This window comes from Garra rufa, chromosome 14 (genome assembly GCF_049309525.1).
Source record: "Garra rufa chromosome 14, GarRuf1.0, whole genome shotgun sequence".
NCBI lineage: Eukaryota > Metazoa > Chordata > Actinopteri > Cypriniformes > Cyprinidae > Garra > Garra rufa.
Genome location: NC_133374.1, coordinates 26,983,897 through 27,007,647, shown reverse-complemented (window position 1 = coordinate 27,007,647; position 23,751 = coordinate 26,983,897). Strand labels below are relative to the sequence as shown.

Genomic DNA, 23,751 nt, shown 5'->3' with positions numbered 1-23,751 from the left:
TCCACATCTTTTTAGCAAGAACTGAACCAAAGCAGTGCCATAAGCCAACCCGAGCCAAATCATGAAACCAGATGTGGCTGACATATGGATCTCATATGGTATTCTTGTATGGCTGAGTTTGGTAAAGTGCTAATGGCTCGTACAGTAGACCAAGAGCCATTATTTATCCATTGGAAAGTAAGAAGAAAACGTGCAGTACACAGTAAAACTGTTTGCACTACAAACCGGTGTTCATAATTGTGACTTAAAGTCTTAAAGGAGTAGTTCACTTTCAGAACAAAAATTTACAGGTAATGTACTCACCCCCTTGTCATCCAAGATGTTCATGTCTTTTTTTTCAGTCGTAAAGAAATTATGTTTTTTGAGGAGAACATTTCAGGATTTCTCTCCTTATAGTGGACTTCTATGGTGCCCCGAGTTTGAACTTCCAAAATGCAGTTTAAATGCAGCTTCAAAGGGCTCTAAATGATCAGCCGAGGAAGAAGGGATATAGAAAAGTATATAGATTGTATTTTTTCTTAGAAAATAACTGATCGTTTTGCTAGATAAGACCCCTCTTTCCTCAGCTGTGATCGTTTAGAGCCATTTGAAGCTGCATTTTGGAAGTTCAACCTCAGAGGCACCATAGAAGTCCATTATATGGAGAGAAATCCTAACATGTTTTCCTCAAAAAACATAATTTCCTTACGACTGAAGAAAGAAAGACATGAACATCTTGGATGACAAGGGTGTGAGTACATTATCTGTTTTTTTTTTTCTGTTCTAAAGGTGAACTACTCCTTTAAGTAGCAAAGAAATTGTTGTAGCAATAGCCAAAAATACATTGTATGGGTCAAAATCATCGATTTTTCTTTTATGCCAAAAGCATTAGGATATTAAGTAAAAATCATGTTCCACAAAGATATTTTGTCAATTTCCTACCGTTAATATATGAAAACGTAATTTTTAATTAGTATGCATTGCTGAGAACTTCATTTGGACAACTTTAAAAACAATTTTCTCAATATTTAGATTTTTTGCACCCTCAGATTTTCAAATATTTGTATCCCGGCCAAATATTGTCCTATCCTAACAAACCATAGGTCAATGGAAAGCTTGATTATGTAAGCAATTAGCGATATCAAGCAGCAAAACGATGTTTTATACAGCTAAAAATACTGAATAGCTGGACGCAAATGAGATCGGAAGCCACACCCATAAAATTTACTAACGGCCGCGCCCGCTCTTACAGAAAGAAAAAGGTGGATAAAGTGAGCTGAGCTGATTACAAACCTTTATATTTCAGTCAGCGTCTGGATCATACATAATGAAAACTGATAAGTCTGTGACAGTGATGAAAGACACTTCGACGCAAATACCTCTCCTCCTACGTGATATAACGTTAGTGGACTGACAGACCGCACAGTACGCGCGCATTATGAGTGATGAAAATACCGTTGTGTCGTTTATGAAATCAAATTACCACCCTCATCTCACACATGAGACATTTTAAGTGCAATATAACCAACTTAATAGTGAGTGTTTATGTGTACGCAACTTTATTAGAGAAAATTCCATCAACAGATTTCAAAACGTCGTTTCACGCTCACTTATTGCATTATACCACTGAATGATGTGCACACAGACTTTATAACTGGAACATACCATGTGCATCAGAGAAAAAAAAGTGTAAATTTGAAAACAAAGTATAATTCATAATTTCACATAGTATTCCTTCGTTCATGTATTCATTCACACCGTTTTTATTCAGTTTCATTATCTTTCCACTTACAATGAACTGAAATTTCAGCTTTTGGGACTGCATTTCATTCAAAGAAATCCCCAATTGGCTTCAGAATAACACAAGCACACAACAAACTCCAACTGTGATTGATAAATATGAAAATCATAGTGCTTGTCCTAATAAAAATTATATGGGTTTACCTAGAGAAGTCGATAGAGGAAAACATACAGTCAGCAGAAACATCGATTTTAAAGTCCAAAAATGAAAATGCATAAACGTAACAGGATATAACAGCACCCTGTTGTAAAAGGCTTCTAAGCGTGCACACACACACACACACACACACACACACACGCACACACACACACACACAAACTCGCACACACACACTCGTTCTCTCAAACATGCTTAAGTTATCAATAAATAAAGTGGACAATCAAATAACACAATGTTCTCAAACACTGTTGTACATCTGGATCTCATAAAGAATGCTTTTCAGTACAATCAAAGGGAACCTTTTCACTATTTTGAGTGTGTAATCAAACACTAGGGATACAAATGAGCAACTGTGTTGCATTAAAAAGACAAAACAAGCATAACTGACAGAAAATGCCATAGTGGAGATGGACAGTTGAACTGCAGTAAGTCACTGGGACGTCCTCATGTTTAGATATGAACGTACAATTAAATCCAGCCTGTAAAAATGATATTTTCGTGGTCATTTTTTATTGAGGACACACTTGCAGGCTGATATATAGTAAACACATTGGCGTTCGATTCAACCCTCACTCCAAACCCACTGAAAAACAACATCCTAGACTGACCAGACACTGAAATCTGCCTGGAAAATAAGAGTTAATACTTTATGCACTTAATTAAATGCTAATAATCATGAGACAGTTCATTTGATTATAATAAACAGCTGATCAGTAATTGCACAGACTTTTGTTCATAGATACTGAGTCAAAACAAAAAAGCCCAGACTTCCTGTTTTCCACTAAATGTGAAATCAAACCTCAGAAATGGAGGGAAAACAATAACTGGAATAGATCCGACGTTATTCGATTTTGAGATCAGCACTCTTGTGCTTTGCTTTGGCAATGTGTGATTAGCAAGAACCACGAGGCGCTAATGAAAGTTAGCACAACTCTGCCCTACTTTACCTGAGGTTGGAGCAGTGCTTGCTTTACTCGGACTCCTGTAACTGTGCTTTACCGCTTTGTTTGCGCTCAATGACAATAAATCAATCGTTTGATGAGAATGCCATGTTACAGGACCTTAGTGGGGCCACCTCATCACGATTCGGCGATTCGCAATTCGAGAGCGATAACGGAAAATTCTGCCCATCTGGAAGCGTAGTGAACACAAAGAAATTGCAACTACGTTACACTGACCTTCTGACTTCTGATCAAAGAAAACATCGCAAACATCTTGACCCTGTGACATCTGAATGCCATCTAATTTTTGCGATATTTTAATGAAGAAACGTCGAAACGAAACCCGAAGATGTGAAAAACCCAAATAAAGCCATGCTGACGTGGCGAGAGTGTGAAAAGTGCTAATGCTAGTCCTCCATCGTGGCCCGCGCTCCTCGGTTTCGTCATGCAAGGCCTGGTGTTTGTGACGACGGGGCGGCTCTCGTCCCGCGGAGGATGGGACACGGCGAGGTCCAGACAGAGGATGTGGGAGGGGGTAAAAAAAAACACTCGTAACACGGCACACACAAACAAGTCCTGGGATGAATGTGACATTCCCACTGACCGCATGCTGCTGGAGATGTACACATACAAAAGGCAATCCGCCCACCATGCATACTGACTACCAATGGCCAATGGCAAAAATAGAATCCTTTGTCTGTTTTCCTATTTTTTTAAATATCTCCTATCCTCATCCCAGGTGTCTTCACTTTAAGGTAAGGCAGGGATTTGTTTTTTTTTTAAATACAATTTTTTTTTAATCTGATGTGTGACTGTCTGTCGTTTAAAACAAGCTCATGACTACGCCGCCAGACCAGCAGCCTAAGCAGTATCTTCGAGACATCACCATCCCTCCCCCGCTGCTGATCCTCGACAGGTACGCCGCTCCTCGAGAACGGTCACGGATCATCTCCGCAGTCGTTTCCGCGTTACGCCATGTAGATGAAGGTGTTAATGTCCGTTTCGTCTCTCTTGATGTACTTGTGCTCAATGAGCCACTCGATCTGTTCCTTGATCATTTTCTTTTGGGGGAGGAACATGTTCTTGAGGATCTCCACCAGCTCGGTCTGCAGCTGAGCGTTTGTGATCTTCTTACGCATCTTCATGATCTGAATGATGGCCTCCTGAAATGTTGCGGCAGAAGAAACAAAGACATTAAGTCCAAAGTATGCCGTAAAAAAAAAAAAAACAGCATTTTACTATATAATTACTTGAATATCCTGTTTTTCCACAATGTAAAGTAAGGGAATTTATTGTTAACCATAGGGCTTTTACTGTCAAAATTACAAACAGGTCATTTTAGGGGTGTGCGATAAAGACAAAAAACTACATCTCTATATTTTCTGGAATTTTATCAATAACTATAATTAGACAATATTTTGATGAGCATATGACTTTTTTCTAACCTAAATAAGTTGTACGAATCGTCTTTTGTGTCAAATTTTTTAAAGGATTAGTTCACTTCCAACAAAAATGTACAGATAATTTACTCACCCTCTCCAAGATGTTCATAATGTTAATTTGTAAAGAAATCATGTTTTTTTAAGGAAAACATTTTTGGAATTTTCTCCATATAGTGGACTTCTATGGTGACTTCTAAAATGCAGTTTAAATGCAGCTTGAAAGGGGTCTAAATGATCCCAGCAGAGGAAGAAGGGTCTTATCTAGTAAAGCAACTGGTTATTTTCTAAAATAAAATTATAATTAATACAGTTTTTAATCACAGACGCTCGTCTTCTCCAGCTCTGCGTCATACTCTCTAAGGTATGTCCAAAAACTCCCATCTCATTTTTCTCTCCAACTTCAAAAAATCGCCCTACATCACTTTTTTACCTTTTTTTGTAAAGGGTGTTTGAGTTTATTTGCAAGTTCACTTTGTAGGTACTTCTGATTTTGAAGTTGGAGGAGAAAATGAGATGGGAGATTTTCAACATATTGAACGGAGTGCACAAAATGCATCACAGAGCAAGACGAGACTAGCATTTGAGGTTAAAAAAGTATATACATTTTTTGGAAAATAACCGATCTTTAACTAGATAAGACCCTTCTTTCTTGGCTGGGATCATTTAGAGCCCTTTGAAGCTGCATTGTAACTGCATTTTGGAAGTTGAAACTCACAGGCATCATAGAAGTCCATTATATGGAGAAAATTCCTGAAATATTTTCCTCAAAAAACTATTTCTTTACGACTGAAGAAAGAAAGACATAAACATCTTGGATGACAAATTTTTTTGTTCTGGAAGTGAACCAATCCTTTAAATTTAATCAATAAATTCAAACAGTAAGACACTATAGGGCTGTTACCAATCAAAAGAAATTAGAATTAATAAGATTTGTGTTTGCAATGCAGAGGTGGCACAGAATCTGCATCTGAAGTGGCATTTAAATGCATTCACACAGACTGTCTAATGCAGGACATGAATGCATTTAAACTAAAGTTACTAATGCATAATTTGTTAAAAAAATCTTGCTAAAATCACCAGCAGATCACTGCATAAGTCATTGAGTCACTCATTCAACCAATTCGTTCAAACGGCTGATTGATTCAGTAACGAATCACCACTGTGTGTTGATCAGAGATGCAAAACAGTTCTGCTGCTGCTTTGTTTGAAACTATTTTAATTGTCTGTTGTGTTGAAAAATTCACTTAATATTAGCTTTTTGTTTATTGAGCCATTTTGCCATTAACTGTAATAATCCAGTAAGATTTTTGTATGCAACAGCCAGCGCTCTACACAAAGATCTGATCTCATCATTATCCAGTCTGTCTGGAATGACATGAAGAAACAGAACAAACTGAGACAGACTAAATCCAGAAGAACTGTGGCAACGTCTCCAAGAGACCTACCAGCAAAACTAGGATGAAAGCTGCTTTAAATGCAAAGGATGGTCACACCAAATGTTGATTTAATTTAGTTAAAAGAAGTTAACTGATAAAGAAAATCGATTTATGACATTATTTTTGACAGCATCATCATTTTACAGTGTTCTTACACAAGAGCCTAAAACTTTTAACAGTACTGTAGCTTTGCAGGTAGGTTTCTTGAAGCACTGGAGACATTGCCACAGTTCTTCTGAATTTAGTCTGTCTCAGTTTGTTCTGTTTCTTTATGTCATTCCAGACAGACTGGATGATGACGAGATCAGATCTCTGTGTGAAGCACTGGCTGTTGTCAGATTTTGGAAATGTAAACTGATGTTTCCTACTGACACACTTACGCAAAAGATAGAAATAACAGACTTAAAACCATTTTATAGCTGGTGAAAAAAACTAATGTTCTAATAATTTTGTCCACCACTGTATATCGCACACCCCTTTTTTAAGTTTCATACCTGTGTTCTTAATATTCTAAGCTGGACGATGCCTTCGTTCTCCTCTTCTCTCATTCGCTCTGTCGTCAGCTGCAATCGGCCGATTAGGTTTATTTTCCCCCTTTTTTGAACCTTGGCGTTTTTTCTGAGGAGAAACAAACATATTTTTATTATTACCAAACAAAAAGACCATTTCTAAGTTAATGAAAGAGCAAGCAGAAGAGACCATATTCTTACATCAAGGAGAATTCCTGGTTAACGAAAAACAATGTACTGTCTGTGAAGTCTTTGGGAGAGCTCACTTGAGGTTCATATAACAGCACTTGGCGTTTGAGCTTTGGGAAGGCAACAAGAGACTGTACAAAAAGAGAGGGAAAACAAGGTAAGCAAAAGATGATGGTACAACATCTATAAATAAAGATACACAGGACCTACAGGTGCATCTCAATAAATTAGAATGTTGTGGAAAAGTTAATTTATTTCAGTAATTCAACTCAATTTCTGAAACTCGTGTATGAAATAAATTCAATGCACACAGACTGAAGTAGTCTTTGGTTCTTTTAACTGTGATGATTTGGCTCACATCTCAACAAAGAGAATATGGTGACATGCCAATCAGCTAATCAACTCAAAACACCTCCAAAGGTTTCCTGAGCCTTCAAAATGGTCTCTCAGTTTGGTTCACTAGGCTACGCAATCATGGGGAAGACTGCTGATCTGACAATTGTCCAGAAGACAATCATTGACACCCTTCACAAGGAGGGTAAGCCACAAACATTCATTCCCAAAGAAGCTGGCTGTTCACAGAGTGCTGTATCCAAGCATGTTAACAGAGAGGAAAAAGGAAAAAGTGTAGAAGAAAAAGATGCACAACCAACCGAGAGAACCACAGCCTTGAGAGGCTTGTCAAGCTAAATTGATTCAAGAATTTGGGTGAATTTCACAAGGAATGGACTGAGGCTGGGGTCAAGGCATCAAGAGCCTCCACACAGACAGGTCAAGGAATTTGGCTACAGTTGTCGTATTCCTCTTGTTTAGCCACTCCAGAACCACAGACAACATCAGAGGCGTCATACCTGGGCTAAGGAGAAGAAGAAATGGACTGTTGCCCAGTGGTCCAAAGTCCTCTTTTCAGATGAGAGCAAGTTGTATTTCATTTGGAAACCAAGGTCCTAGAGTCTGGAGGAAGGGTGGAGAAGCTCGTAGCCCAAGTTGCTTGAAGTCCAGTGTTAAGTTTCCACAGTCTGTGATGATTTAGGGTGCAATGTCATCTGCTGGTGTTGGTCCACTGTGTTTTTTGAAAACCAAAGTCATTGCACCCGTTTACCAAGAAATTTTAGAGTACTTCATGCTTCCTTCTGCAGACCAACTTTTTAAAGATGCTGATTTCATTTTCCAGCAGGATTTGGCACCTGCCCACACTGCCAAAAGCACCAAAAGTTGGTTAAATGACCATGGTGTTGGTGTGCTTGACTGGCCAGCAAACTCACCAGACCTGAACCCCAGAGAGAATCTATGGGGTATTGTCAAGAGGAAAATGAGAAACAAGAGACCAAAAAATGCAGATGAGCTGAAGGCCACTGTCAAAGAAACCTGGGCTTCCATACCACCTCAGCAGCGCCACAGACTGATGATCACCTATATGCCACACTGAATTGAGGCAGTAATCAAAGCAAAAGTAGCCCCTACCAAGTATTGAGTACATATACAGTAAATGAACATACTTTCCAGAAGGCCAACAATTCACTAAAAATGTTTTTTTATTGGTCTTATGAAGTATTCTAATTTGTTAAGATAGTGAATTGGTGGGTTTTTGTTAAATGTGAGCCAAATCATCACAATTAAAAGAACCAAAGACTTAAACTGCTTCAGTCTGTGTGCATTGAATTTATTTAATACACAGGTTTCACAATTCGAGTTGAATCACTGAACTAAATTAACTTTACCATGACATTCTAATTTATTGAGATGCACCTGTAAAGAATAAACGGGACCTTTTCAAAAATACAGACTGACATACGAGTTTAGAACGTGCTGACGTAAGACGTCTACTCTGGGCCAATCATAACATTATAGAGAGTACCCACAACGTATGCGCATGTTTTCCTTTGCTCGCAAACAAGGTGCAAACGTCGTGGTACTCTCGATAATGGCGGTAGATGGAAACTCGGGGGAGAAAATTGCTGAATAATGTCATTATTTTTGCACACAAAAAGTTTGAGTAGTTTCATAAAATTACATTTGAACCATATTTTTGGGCCTTGAACATGGTAGGACCCTTGCTGTCTATGCTTGCTGTTTGGAACGACATGAGGGTGAGTAATTATTAACAGAATTTTCATTTTTTGGCTCAACTATCTCTTTATATGCGACATATGGGCTTCAGTGTTGACACTCCAGTCATGATCTTACCCAGAGAGTTCGTCTCAGTTCAGCATCAGGCAGCTCAGTGGCAAGTTTCAGATTCTCAAAGCTGATTTTCTCTCGTGGTCTTTGGTTCCAGGCGAAAAGTACAGCCAGCTGAAAGGTTGTGACCTCCAGGTCGTACTGCCCTACTTCATTTTTGAAAGTGATCTAGTGGAGAGCACACAGACTGATTAGCTGCAAGCTGCAACCATTTACAGTTATGACACATCAAAATAAAATAAACCCACAATGCCATTGGACATGAGGTGGTGCCAGTGGAGTTTGCGGCCGCTGTGGTTCTTCTTGTAGAAATCCTCCACCTCAGGAATGAGGTCTTCCAGCTCGGTGGGCAGAGACACAAACACTTTCTCTGAACTGCGTGACCACGCTCCAGCATTCAAGATCTTTATGTTCACAGAGTCCGCTGGGTAACAAAAGGGGAGATCACTTTAGATATATTTAAAGCAGAGGTCTCAAACTCAATTCCTGGAGGGACTGAAGCTCTGCAGAGTTTAGCTCCAACCAGCTCAGCTCACACCTGCTTGGAATTTCTAGTAATCCTGAAGACCTTGATTAGCTGGATCAGGTGTGTTTGATTAGGGTTGGAATGAAAATGTGCAGAGCTGTCGCCTTCCAGGAACTGAGTTTGAGACCAGTTATTTAAAGCATCCTTGATAAAGATACATTTTTACTTTCTTTCAATCTCAGTTAAAAGATAGTGTATATGCATGTATAGAGAGAAAAATGGGCTTGTAAGTCACCTGGTAAAGCCAGCTTGTTGTGTTTGTGCATTTCCTTGAAAACCTGGTTAAGATCTTCAGACACTTTGATGTCCTGGAACATTCTAGCTAGCTTGTTCACATAGTCAGCAGGCATCCCAACTTCCTGAAACATGCCATATTTAAACAAACAGTGAGTCATTAGGGTATAAAACACTTAAATTGAATTCCATTCACTTTTATTTGTGACCCTGGACCACAAAACCAGTCTTAAGTAGCACGGGTATATTCGTAGCAATAGCCAAAAATACATTGTATGGGTCAAAATTATCTATTTCCCTTTCATGCCAAAAAGCATCAGGATATTAAGTAAAGATCATGTTCCATTTAGATATTTAGTAAATTTCCTACCATAAATATATCATAACTTAATTTTTGATTAGTAATATGCATTGCTAAGAACTTCATTTAAACAACTTTAAAGGCGATTCTCAGTATTTAGATTTTTTTGCACCATCAGATTCTACATTTTCAAATAGCTGTATCTCGACCAAATATTGTCCTATCCTTCATCTTTCAGATGATGTATACATCTGAATTGAAAAAAATTGACCCTTATGACTGGTTTTATGGTCCAGAGTCACATTTGTCTGTTATTCTCACCCTGAGCCACTCGACCATGTTCTCCTCAATCTCACTATCCGCTGAGATGTCCAGGATCAAACGTCTGGTCAGGTGGGCTTTGTGGTACCTCATGAAAACATCCTTATTCTGGACGTATTTTAGCACAAGTAGCTACAGGGAAGAAATAGTAGTATTTACATTGCAAAACACTTTTGAGAACAACAACACGAGCATTGAGTCAACAACATGTGACTATTAACAACAACCCCTCACCACTTCCTTCAGCTTGAGCTCAATCTCCTCTGAGGTCAGCTTTTTGCTGAGTGGCGTCTTTCGTAGCAGCATGTCACAATAGTTAGCGAGCAGCTCCGGACACTTTGACTCTGGCTGTGTTTTTAGGCCCACTCTGCATTTAGAAACATGACTGATACAAGCTGATGCAATACAATATAATTTTAGATCAGCCAGCTGCCACAGCATTATATCTCCTTTTCAATTAGTGTATTGTGATGTAAAATATTTAAAACTGAAATAAAAATAAATGACAAAAATACTAAAACTATTATTAAAATTCAGTTGCGTTTCTGGAAAGGCAGGGTCAGAAAATTCTCGGATTTCATAAAAAAATATCTTAATTTGTGTTCTGAAGATGAACAAAGGTCTTATGGGTTTAGAATGACATGAGGGTGAGTAATCAATGACAGGATTTTCATTTTGGGGTGAACTATCGATTTAAGTTGTAAGAAGGTTATTTTGTGCACTTAAATGAACTGTAAATAGAAGCCCAGAAGGCAGGCATTACTTACCCCTTCTGTTTCATTGGCAGCTCCAACTTAAATATCGTGGCATCATTCACAACTGCTTTGTATGCCTGTGGGGAAATTAAAAACTATAAGTTAAGCATTATTTAAAAGGTATGTGAGATTTTCTTCATTCTTTCTAAATATTAAACAACTCAATTCATTTTCAAATGGAGTTAATTATATAATCTTCCATTGTATTCCTGTGTCATCACAGATCTCTGGTATCCATCTGTGGTGTGATCTAGTCATGCAGGCTACTTACTGAGACCAACTGTAAGACAGTGAGAATGAATATGGATAGGGCGGCATGCTCACTTTGTCTCTGGCTGTCAGGAACCGAGGATCATCCTGGAACGCTTCCTTTACTAATTTACTAAATCGATTGAACAGAGTCAGGAGCTGCTCCACATACTTCTCTGAGTCCTGAGGAGAAACATACACAAACGTTAAGACAAGGTTTCCCTAATAATTGAGGGTCTATCCTAACACGAACGTCCAGAGATGTTCATTTTTATGGCAAAATATTGCAGGATTTTTCTCCATATAGTGGATTTCAATGGGGATCAACGGGTTAAAGGTCCAAATTGAAGTTTCAATCCAGCTTCAAAGGGCTCTACACGATCCAAGCTGAGGAATAAATGTTCTGTCTAGTGTAACGATCAGCCATTTTCTAAAAATAACAAAAATGTATATAATTTTTAACCACAAATGCTCGTCTTGCACTAGCTCAAATTTATGCATTTGCGTAGGAAAGTTTACAAAGTGAAGGTGCAAAGAAAGTCAAACGCTCTTTACAAAAAAAGGTAAAACAACGATGTCGGACGATTATGAAGAGAAGCTTTTTTTAACTGGAGTACACAAACGAAGAACTAACCACATGTGACATTTCCAACGTGGTTATGAGCATTTGTGGTTAAAACGTATAGAAATATTTTGTTCTTTTTTAGAAAATGACCAATCGTGTCGCTAGATAAGACCTATATATCTCGGCTGGCATTGTGTAGAGCCCTTTGAAGCTGCAATTTGGACCTTCAACCCATTGAAGTCCACTATATGGAAAAAAAACTTGTTTTCCTAAAAAAACTTAATTTCTTTGCAACTGAAGAAAGAAAGACATGAGCATCTTGGATGACATGTGGGTAAGTAAATTATCAGGGATTTTTAATTCAGGAGTGAACTAATACTTTAATCAGTTATCCTTTATTTACACTGTGAATCACAAAAATGAGCTATTGCTCTAAAATTCACAAAGCTCATAAAGTATATAATAATTCTGCAAATGTTCCACTCACAGTTGTGATGGTCTCGGCAGCAGCCACCATGTCTGCCAGTCCAGCACTGACGATGTGTTCCTCCAGGTCTTTCAGCATGGGTTCAATCCCATTGGGCACTTTATCCATGAGAGAGAACATGAGGTGCAGCTCTGTGGAAGAAGAGATTTAAACATTTATATTTAGAGGTTACATAGTATGCAAAGTCCATCTTTGAGGAAAATACGCTACTGTTCAAATTCTTGGGTTGATTAAAAAAAATGTGTTTACTATTATTAGTTAAATTAAAATGTCCTAATAATTTACTCACTCCCATGTCATCCAAGATGTTCATGTCTTTCTTTCCTCAGTCGAAAAGAAAAATGAAGGTTTTCGAGGAAAACGTTTCAGGATTTTTCTCCATATAGTGGACTTCAATAGGGATTAGCGGGTTGAAGGTCCAAATTGCAGTTTCAATGCAGCTTCAAAGGGCTCTGCACGATCCCAGCCGAGGAATAAGGGTCTTATCTAGCAAAACAATCAGCCATTTTCTAATAAAAAATACTAATTTATATACTTAACCACAAATGCTTGTCTTCACGCATTACGTAATCACGTTGGAAAGGTCACACATGGTTAGTTCTTCATCTGTATACTTCGGTTCAAAAAGGTAGAGTAGGGCAAAAAACTGCATCTAAATTTCCCCTCCAACTTTGAAATCATCCAACATCGTTGTTTTATTCTTTCTTGGCGTTTGACTTTCTTTGCACGTTCGCTTTGTAAACACTGGGTCTGTACTTTCCAATATGATTATGTGTGAAGTCGTGGACGCAGAGCTAGTGCAAGTCGAGCATTTGTGGTTAAAAAGAATATACATTTTTATTATTTTTTTTAGAAAATGACACATTGTTTCATTAGATAAGACCCTTATTCCTTGGCTAGGATCATGTAGAGCCTTTTGAAGCTGCACTGGAACTGCAATTTGGCCCTTCAACCCTTCACACTGAAGTCCACTATATGGAGAAAAATCCTGATATGTTTTCCTCCAAAACCCTAATTTCTTTTCAACTGAAGAAAGAAAGACATGAACATCTTGGATGGCATGGGGGTGAGTAAATTATCAGGTAATTTTATTTCTGGAGTGAACTAATCCTTTAAGAAAAATAATGCCTCAGCAAGGATGCATTACATTTATCAAAAGTGGCAGTAAAGACATTTATAATGTTACAAAAGATTTCTATTTCAAATAAATGCTATTCTTGTGAACTTTCTCTTCATTATAAAATTCTGAAAAAGTATCAGTTTCCACAAAAAACAGCACACATTTTCAATTTTTTCTTGAGCAGCAAATCAGCATATTAGAATGATTTCTGAAGGATCATGTGACACTGATAACTGGAGTAATGATGCTGAAAAATTATCTTTGTCATAACAGGAATAAATTACATTTTTTGAAAAATATATTCAAATACAAAACAGCTATTTTAATCTGTAATAATATTACATTAGTGTTTTTACTGTATTTTTGATCAAATCATTTCCTAAAAAAAATCCTAAAGAACCCAAAAATTGAAACAGTAGTGTATATAAAACCTAAATTGGTAATTTTAAATATCTGTCCAATATAAAATTTCAAAGTAGCCGAATACTCACTGTCAGTCTCGTTCCGTTTGATCATGCCTGGACATTCAGCCAAGATCGTTTCTTTAAAAGATGTTACCAGTGCATTCACACAACATTCCATAAGCTGAGGGAAAAAAACAATTTCAGACTAAAATACCTGGTTTGGTTATATGATTTAATTTTAAATTAAATATTAAATATTGAAAAGCTTAAAAGTAATAATACATTGACTATATTTTACGTGTTAAAACTCTAAAATATTTTAATGACTAATGCTCGATTTCTACACATGTAGTATTATTTAAAAGCAATTCATATACTCACTGCTTGTACAGAGTTACATTCACGCCTTGTCTCTAAATATCGTAGTGCACGTTTCTCCTCTTCTCTTAATTTAGCGTCTGCCTGTAAACAGAGACATGAGAATATATGACTGCAAACACAATTGCAGAGTGTTAGCTGGAGTCATAAATTTAGTCTAAAATCTGGCAGGCCGTACATATTTCATGTAGTTTTGAACTCCATTCTGCTGCAGGTAGGACGGCGCCTGGGTCCTGTAGAACCTCTCCGTGGAGTCTAGGTAGGCCTTCTCAAAGTTATCCCTGTAGATCTGCAGTTTATCATCAGGATTGGAGCACAGGTTCACTGAGAAAGAGATTGTAAGAGACTTTCAGTTTTCAAGAATGAAAAGATTGAGTCAATACGAAGAAAAACCTGGAGTGAATCTCACCATATGACTCTCTGACCCCGATGACCAGCTGCGAGTCGAACGCTTCTCCCAGCCGTTCAGCATGGACCAATTTCATCGCACTATCCTGCAATCTATTCTTGATGTTGGAGAATATAGATTCGTTCCAAGTGTCCAGCATCAGCTGTGAGAACAGAAATCAATGAAATAAGAGGGATCAGACAAAATGAGACATTTTACATAAAATATGTTTACATATAGTCCAGGAGAGAACATTTACATTTGTTCAAAAGTTTACATACACTTGATTCTTAATACTGTGTTGTTACCTGAATGATCCACAGCTGTTTTTTGTTTTGTTTTGTTTATTGATAGTTCATGAGTCCCTTGTTTGTCCAGAACAGTTAAACTGCCCGCTGTTCTTCAGAAAAATCCTTCAGGTCTCACTGATTCTTTGGTTTTTCAGCATTTTTGTCTATTTGAACCCTTTTCAGCAATGATTGTATGATTTTGAGATCCATCTTTTATAATGAGGACAACTGAGGGACTCATATGCAACTATTACAGAAGGTTCAAACTCACTGATGCTTCAAAAGAAAACACAATGCATTAAGGGCCGCTCACCTTCCTAACAATGCTGTCCTCCACATTGGACTTCTTGTTGCTGCCTTGTTTGCCCATCAGGGTGATTTCCAGCTGGCAGAACGGCTTGGGAAGAATGTCACACTGTGTGAAGAACTTCCTCCACTCCACGATGTAAGCCTTGAGGAGCGCCGTGTCATCTTGGTGACTGAGCACTCGCTAAAATCCAACGATCAACAATAAGACGTGGTTCTACTGAAGAACACCAACCTGAACATAATCCTGAAGCTCTCTTACCGCTTGAGCTTGTTTAATAAAATCTAAGATGTCCTCTTTGAGGGCCTGGTGGATCTTTGCTGGTCCTTTGTCATCCCATAGACAAACTGCATGAACGTCTCTGTGAGAACGGAAGAGAATGGGAAGATAGATTGAGCATTTCAGACTGTAGTTAATGTGTAGGATATAAAAAGATCTGAATTCAGGGGCCTTACGAGAAAAGATCAAACCACTGCTGCTTAGTTACGGACTCTTGGCGAAGCAACTTAAGGACAATGGGGCGCATAAGATCCCACTTGTCCTCAAACTGGAGGGAACCCTTGTTCTAAGCAAAAACACATGGAAGAGGACACAGACGGTTAGAGAACAAGAGCGTGAATGCATTCACAATGAACCAGACATTATGGAAGACCCCTCTCGGTCTAAACATACCCAGAAAATCTGAAGCCTTATTGTAAATGCTTTGAAAAACATTTTGAGAAGGCAAGCAGCTGACTGTTTCTTTGACGTCTAATGTCTGTAAGAACCATTTATGTCCTGGGGATTGATTTTTATTTTTTAATAAAAAATTTATTCAAACTGAACAATTTAATTTTTTTCAAAAGTATTATTTGTACTTTTTGTACTGTGACTGTCTTACTATTAATTACTCATTTCTTTTTTTTTTTCTTGTTATATTAGTTTTCAACATGTTTTGCAAATGCCTTTTATGTATAGATTTCATTGTTTCATCTTTGAACCAGACCTAGACTTTTAATCATAAAATATGAATATGCATTTAAAAAAAGTAATTTTTTAATTATTTAAAAAAATTATATACCAATTTTGTTATTACAAGAAAATTATAAAATATTTAAATCAGTTTTAAATTATATAAAATCATTATTATAAATTACATAAAATCAATTTTTTTTTAATGTTGTACCGGTTTACCAAGGAGAGTTAAGAGTTTTAAATAAAATATGTGACGTGAAGAAAACAAAAAAGTAAAAAGCAAGGTAAATTAAAAGTTATTGTCCATAATTTCCAATTACTCAAAAAGTGTAATACTACTATTTAATGGTACGAATTTAAGATAAATCTATGCTAGCTAATTCATTCTGACAAGAAAAATAAGACCATTTCATTTTGTTTAAAATGTCATGTCCACCACAAACAGATCTCAAAATATATAAAGTTTTTAATCAAACTGATAGTTTATGACTCAATATTTACTATTATTTACATCACTTTTGTTTTGAACACATCTATGATACCCAAAATGTTACCTACAGTTGAGGCCAAAAGTTTACATACACCTTGTAGAATCTGCAAAATGGTAATTATTACTAAAATAAGAGGGATCATACAAAATGCATGTTATTTTTTATTTAGTACTCACCTGAATAGGATATTTCACATAAAAGATGTTTACATATAGTCCACAAGAAAAAATAATAGTTGAATTTATGAAAATGACCCTGTTCAAAAGTTTACACACACTTGATTCTTAATACTGTTGTTACCTGAATAAACCACAGCTGTTTTTTCCCTTGTTTGTCCTGAACAGTTAAACTGCCAGCTGTTCTTCAGAATAATCCTTCAGGTCCCACAAATTCTTTGGTTTTTCAGCTTTTTGTGTATTTAAACCCTTTCCAACAATGACTGTATGATTTTGAGAGCCATCTTTTCACACCGAGGACAACCGAGGGACTCTAATATGCAACTATTACAGAAGGTTTAAACTAGGGGTGTTCGGTTCCGTTTTTTTTGGAGTCGACTCCGACTCCCGACTCCTAATTTTGGAGTCGGTGGAATCGACTCCTCGACTCCATTTACTTTGAATTAAAATAGGGTCAGGATTCAGAAGGTGCGTCTCAATATGCTTCCTCGTTTCCTCACTTCTCGCTCGTATGTCCTACGACCCTAAAAAATGACGCATTTCTATAGACAAAACGCATCTAAAAATGCATTTGAGATGCTGCAGGAGAGTTACCTGATCCAAGCTGCCCAAAACATGAGAATTCATTATTTTAAACTTGAAGTTTATAGCGTAATTGCTTGCCCTGTGAGGCGCTTTGAGATCCGTTTGTAACCCTTAGCATGAAAACTTTCAGTTTACGGTCATATCCTTATCTGTAAATGTCATACATTCACACGAGCATTTCCATTTATGCATAAAAGTCCATTCTGGCTGTCTGTGTTAAGTTTAAATCTTTAGCTACTGAATGAGCGAGTCAGACTGGAACACAGAACACAGACAGGGAGACAATTAATACTCAGCGCAAAAAACGTTCATTGTACTGAAACATCTGTCGTTGAATGTTAAATTTAGATTTAAATTCAACATGTAGTGCACGTATTTATGGAGGGTAGGAACGGCTGTGACGGTGGCAGATTTTTACCATCGCCGGTGGTGCTGTGTTTTATATATAAATAAATGAGGCTCAAACATTATTCACAATCATGCGTGTTTATTTTAGCAATTCCGTCGGTGAACAAGCAGCCTACAAAATGCTAAAATAAAAGAAATAATACATTTAAATAAGAAAGTAGCCTAAATAAGTGTTAAATAGGCACGTTAAATATAAACAAATATTTGTTGCAAAAATTCCTAACCTCGACAGCTCATCTGAATTACTGGCCGAGTTCTCTTTCTCTTGTTCTTTGTTTTCCTGGCATTACTTATTTTTTCCTCTCATTTCTTTATCTTTTTGTTTTAATTTCTGTATCTTTACATTCATTATAATCTTTTCGTTATAATGAACTGTTGCTGTGTTGAACTTGAAAAAAACACTCGACACTGGGAGTCGATTCCTGACCTGGAGTCGATTCCGACACTAGGGCTAGTGAGAGTCGAGGAATCGACTCTTTTGGAGTCGACTCCCCAATCTCTAGTTTAAACACTCACTGATGCTTCAGAAGGAAACACAATGCATTAAAGGTGTAGTTCACTTTCAGAACAAAAATGTACAGATAATGTACTCAGCTCCTTGTCATCCAAGATGTTCATGTCTTTCTCTCTTCAGTCATAAGAAATTTATGTTTTTTTGAGTAAAACATTTCAGTATTTCTCTCCATATAATGGACTTCTATGGTGCCCCGAGTTTGAACTTCCAAAACGCAGCTTCAAAGAGCTCTAAACGATCACAGCCGAGGAAAGAAGGGTCTTATCTAGCAAAACGATGGGTTATTTTCTAAAAATAATTACAATGTACATACTTTTCAACCTCAAATGCTCGTCTTGTCTAGCTCGGCAAGACGAGCGTTTGAGATTAAAAAGTATATAAGCTATAAATGTTTTTAGAAAATAACCCATCATTTTGCTAGATAAGATTCTTCTTTCTCGGCTGGGATCGTTTAGAGCTCTTTGAAGCTGCATTTAAACTGCATTTTAGAAGTTTAAACTCGGGGGCACCATAGAAGTCCATTATATGGCGAGAAATCCTGAAATGTTTTCCTCAAAAAACACCATTTCTTTACAACTGAAGAAAGAAAGACATGAACATCTTGGATGACAAGGGGGTGAGTACATTATCTGTACATTTTTGTTCTGAAAGTGAACTACTCCTTTAAGAGGGGTGAAAACTTTTGAACAGACAAAAAGATGTGTACATTTTTCTTATTTTGTCTAAATATCATATTTGTTTTATTTAATACTGCCCTTCAGAAGCTACAGAAGATACTTACATGTTTTCCAAAAGGCAAAATAAGTTAATTTACCCTGATCTTCAAATTCCAAAAGTGCATTGTTTTTCCTTCTGAATCATTAGTGAGCGTTTGAACCTTCTGTAATAGTTGCATGTGAGTCCCCTCAAAATCATACAGTCATTGTTTGAAAGGGTTCAATACACTAAAATGCTGGGGGGAAAAAAAGAATTTTTAAAGAATTTCTGAAGAACAGAAGGCAGTTTAACTGTTCAGGACAAACAAGGGACTCATGAACAACTATCACTAAACAAAAAAATAAAACTAAAAAAGTAGGGGTGTGCGATGATGAAGAAAAATGCAATATGTGATAGCTCATTAAATAATGCGATATTCGATATGCAGTACTATAATGCTTAAAAGTGTCACATGCTCAGATGAAAGTTTCACTCAGCTGTTACAGAGTCAGTTCTTGTGTCATATAGATATACTGTATATGGTTATTTATGGTCATTTATTTAATCTTGTGGACTATATGTAAATGTATTTTGTGAAATACCTTATTCAGGTCAGAACTAAACAAAAAATAACATGCATTTTGTATGATCCCTCTTATTTTGGTAAAATAGTTAACATTTTGCAGATTCTTCAAGGTGTATGTAAACTTTTGACCTCAATTGCTAGCTAGGCAACTCACTAGATTTTAAGGCAAAGCCATTGTATTTACCTTTACACAATCAAACATCATTTATACACATGGAATGTGTATCTGCTCTCTAATTCATATTCCCTGAATGATTTATTCACATATTTCAAGTTCACATAATATCTGACACTAGTGACTTGTCATGTGAATCTTTTCGTGGCTTACTACAACACGAAACTCTTATATTGATAACGGCACACATTCACATTATATTTCATTAGCTCAGTCATTACACTCAGTGTCATTTAATAACTGGCCAAGCTAGCAACATGCGTGCTAACTGTCATCAGGAACATGTCCCTTTATGATATATATTTATAAACAGCATAATACTGAAGTTCAACACCTATTCGAAGTAAATTATGACTTTAACTCGTCTGCATGCTGTCCAGTATTATTGTGATTATTGGCTTTATTAATCTCAGCTAGCTCACAGCCTGCTAGCTAAACACAGGCTGCAAGACTCTCTTATAAACTCACTGGACATGCACGTAAGAGTCCGAACAAGCCGCTAAATCACAATGGTACAACATAGTCGTTTGAAGGTTATAGGCGTCTACACGGGTTTGTGACTGTTTGTGGGAAATTTGGAGGCATTGAGCTTAAGTGTCTCTTACCTTTAACAAATTAGACATCGCCATGTTTCCTTAACTTATCCCCTCGTCCGTTCTCGCGAGATTTGGTTCGATATTAGAACTGGTGATGGGATCTCGGATTCATTTCTGCCAATGGATTCTCTCGAATAGTTCGTTTCAAAGAACTTGTTTATAAATCGATTCAGTGCAAATACGCTCCAGCTAATATACAAATATATACATAAAATACATATACACGAGAAGTCGAAAGCTTTTGAACAGTAAGATTTTTAATGTTTTTAAAAAAGTCTCTTTTGCTTATCAAGCCTGCATTTATTTAATCCAAAGTACAGCAAAAACAGCAATATTTAGAAATATTTTTTATATATATTTTTTAAAATAACTGTTTTTTTTAAATAACTGTTTTCTATTCGAATATATTTTAAAATGTAATTTAAAATGTATTTATGTAATGTCATTTATTCAGAAATCATTCTAATATTCTGATTTGCTGTTAAATATTAATATTATGTTGAAACCAGCTGAGTAGAATTTTTTCTTTGATGAATAGAAAGTTCAGAAGAACAGCATTTATCTGAAATAAAACATTATAAACGTCTTTTACATCACTTTTGATCAATTGAAAGCATCCTTGCTAAATAAAAGTATTAATTTCAAATTTTTTTTTTCAAAATTTTTAATTAATTAAAAAATATAATAATAATCATACTGAATCCAAAGCTTTTAAATAGTATGGTGTATAATGTTGCAAAAGCTTTTTATTTCAGATAAATGCTGATCTTTGGATCTTTCTACTCATCAAAGAAAACTGAAAAAAAAAATCTGCTCAACTGTTTTAAATATTGATAGTAATAATAAATATTTCTTGAGCAGCAAATCAGCATATTAGAATGATTTCTGAAGGAACATGTGACACTGAAGTCTGGATAAAAATTTAGCTTTGATCACAGGAATAAATTACATTTTAAAGTATATTAGAAAGCAGTTATTTTATATTCAATATTACTGCTTTTGCTGTATTTTGGATCAAATAAACGCAGGCTTGCACTGCAAGCAGTAGAGACTTTTAAAAAATGAATAAAAAAATGTTTGACTTTAAAATATAACTGATTTGTATTGATTTTCTGATTTTTTTATATTAAATTAATAAAACCACCTTTTTTTAATGTGACGGACGGTATTTAAGTTGTAAAATATTTCCATTAAGTTTAGTTTTTAGCATTTCATCTATTCAGCTTTTAAATGATTTATTAATTATTTAACTTCCCGAGGAAATTTGGTTGCAAAATTTAGACACACACACACACACACACACACACACACACACACACACACACACACACACACACACACAAAAATACTTAAAACAAAAATGAGTACATAAGAATCAACTTAGTTATTCTGCTCTCAGTTAAAATAGTCAGACTGAAGAAGTCAAGTAAATGAATCAAGCGGATAACCAGGCTTGTCCAAAAGCGTCAATTCTGTTGAATCAAGAAAATCCCTGACCTATTTCTGTCCGATTCGTATACAGTGTTTTTTGAGGAAAACATTTCTCTCCATATAATGGACTTCTATGGTGTCTCCGAGTTTAAACTTCCAAAATACAGCATAAATGCAGCTTCAAAAGGGCTCTAAATGATCCCAGCTGAGGAAGCGAAACGATCGATTATTTTCAAAAAACATTTACAATTTATATACTTTTTAATCTCTACACAGAGTACACACAGAGCTAGAAAAGACGAGCATTTGAGGTTAAAAAGTATATAAATACTCGCTTCACGGCCATAATGAGCATTACATTTTTCCCCATTCACTACTATATGAGTGACATGTCTTGGATATTCTATAGTCTTTGATATTACATAATCCTGTTTCACAGCAAAATTAATTACTTACCTCAATTTTCATTGCTTGTCTGTGTTCAAATGACCATTTACCTCGTTTTACTAATATTAGTATCATCTTTACCTTCCCCCTGCTGGAAAAAACAGCTAAAACCAGTCAAGGCTGGATGGCTGGTCATAGCTGGTTTAAGCTGGAAGTAGCTGGTTTTAGCTGGTCACCTGGTGGTCTCCCAGCTTGACTGAAAAAGTGGCCAAAACCCTTCTAAAACCAGCCTGGTTGACCAGCTAAAACTAGCCAACCAGCCTAGGCTACCCTGTTTCAGCAGGGCCTTGTTGTGTTCAAACGGTTGCTTTCATCAATCCATCGATGACTTCCACATATATATTCAGTTTTTCCATTCAGATCTGATGTTGCTTCCATCATTATAAGATTGTGATTTTCTACCAGGAACATCAGGCCAATCTCCTGATGTCCATAATCAGGTGGTTTGTCTTTGTCTGGCATCTCAGCTGAGACCTGTCCACTATGGGTGACCCTACCAGTAGTTGTGAACTACCAGTGGCATAGCTCTCAGCATCGCCGATGCACACAAGCCCTCACAGCACGTCAAGCTGCAAACCATGTGAAGGACCCTAACCCTAACTGTTTAAAACAACCGCATGTCAACAAACCGCTCAAAACATCCAAACAACCACCTAACTAATCGAAACTAACCTAACTCAACTGCTTAAAACAACCGCATGTCAACCAACCACTCAAAACATCCGAACAACCAAGAAATGACGTGTGAAAAACCAAGAAGGGACAAGCGACCGCAACGCAACACACTAACAACCACGCAGAAACCTCGGCAAACGCATGTCAACGCACAAAAAAAACACCAAAACCGCAATACAAACCTGCTTGGAACATCCTAGGAACCGCATACCAACACAATCACCAAAAATACAGCCATGTGCTAAAAACAAAAACTACAAACTGAAACTTAGTTTATTAAGATATTGTAGAACTATATACAGTATTTACATACCAGGCCCCACTGTGTGACCTCCATGTGATGCTCCATGTGACGCTATGATGACTCAGTGTCTGGCCTTCTTTCTTTGGGGTTCCTCAGGCAGGGGCTCTTCACTGATGTCCACGTGGATTTGTGGAGCCAAGCTTCTGCTGGTTTTGGAGAAGCTTTCAGTGATGAGGACACGTCCTGCAGGCTGCTCAGTCTCCAGCAGTGATGGGCAGCTGAGCTTCTCCCACAGGCGCTGCTTTATCTTCAGTCCCAGCTCGAGGCTGTAGGGACGGCGTCGACCACAGCGTGTCTTTATCATTGGCTCGGCTACAGACCGGTAAATGTCCTGGTAGGCCTGTATGCTGTGGCCGTGGATGGAGATGGGCTGACTCAGAGGTGCCTGACACACGTCCACTGAAGAGGCTGCTGGCTGGATGTCGGGGATTACAGCAGCGTTCTTCACGTAGCGCTTTTCCAAACCTTTGGGACTTCCAGCTTTGGCAGAGGTGCAGCTGTAATTGTGCTCTAACCTGATAGCAGCTGCCAGCTGTGAAAGCTCACAGGGGCCTTGAATGGAAAAGGCGGCCTCCACTATGAATCCCCTCAGGTGTGTGGGAAGAGCCCGGGATCTTCTTAGTTGGCGATGCTCCATTAAGAGGAATCGAGAAAGACTTCACAAATTGATAAAATTTACCAAACTGTAAAGTTGTGAAGAGCTTAAAATGTGAGCAATCAGGCTTCAAAGGTTTAGTTGTGTTGATTTTTT

The 23,751-nt window shown here is 37.1% G+C and overlaps 1 protein-coding gene across 1 annotated transcript; it reads right to left on the bottom strand.

Annotated features, from left to right (window-relative positions):
- Positions 1 to 1,718: 1,718 nt before the first annotated feature.
- On the bottom strand, positions 1,719 to 20,201 carry cul5a (cullin 5a). The gene is made up of 19 exons (XM_073817306.1): positions 20,153 to 20,201; positions 15,418 to 15,527; positions 15,224 to 15,323; positions 14,969 to 15,145; positions 14,387 to 14,528; positions 14,156 to 14,301; positions 13,981 to 14,061; positions 13,687 to 13,780; positions 12,076 to 12,206; positions 11,099 to 11,206; positions 10,787 to 10,851; positions 10,254 to 10,386; positions 10,020 to 10,151; positions 9,399 to 9,522; positions 8,886 to 9,061; positions 8,644 to 8,805; positions 6,469 to 6,587; positions 6,253 to 6,376; positions 1,719 to 4,043 (listed from the first exon to the last, which is right to left on the bottom strand). Exons 1-19 carry the CDS (start codon positions 20,174 to 20,176, stop codon positions 3,849 to 3,851), a joined length of 2,343 nt encoding a protein of 780 aa, XP_073673407.1. The 5' UTR covers positions 20,177 to 20,201; the 3' UTR covers positions 1,719 to 3,848.
- Positions 20,202 to 23,751: the final 3,550 nt, after the last annotated feature.

Excerpts from the sequence above, each read along its gene's own strand:
- cul5a (XM_073817306.1), bottom strand. The coding sequence starts at position 20,176 with ATGGCGATGTCTAATTTGTTAAAG. Across the intron at positions 15,528-20,152 it reads CGATGTCTAATTTGTTAAAG|AACAAGGGTTCCCTCCAGTT; the intron begins GTAAGAGACACT and ends GTTTTTGCTTAG. Across the intron at positions 10,387-10,786 it reads CTGCCAATGAAACAGAAGGG|AGTGGGCCTAAAAACACAGC; the intron begins GTAAGTAATGCC and ends TTCTAAATGCAG.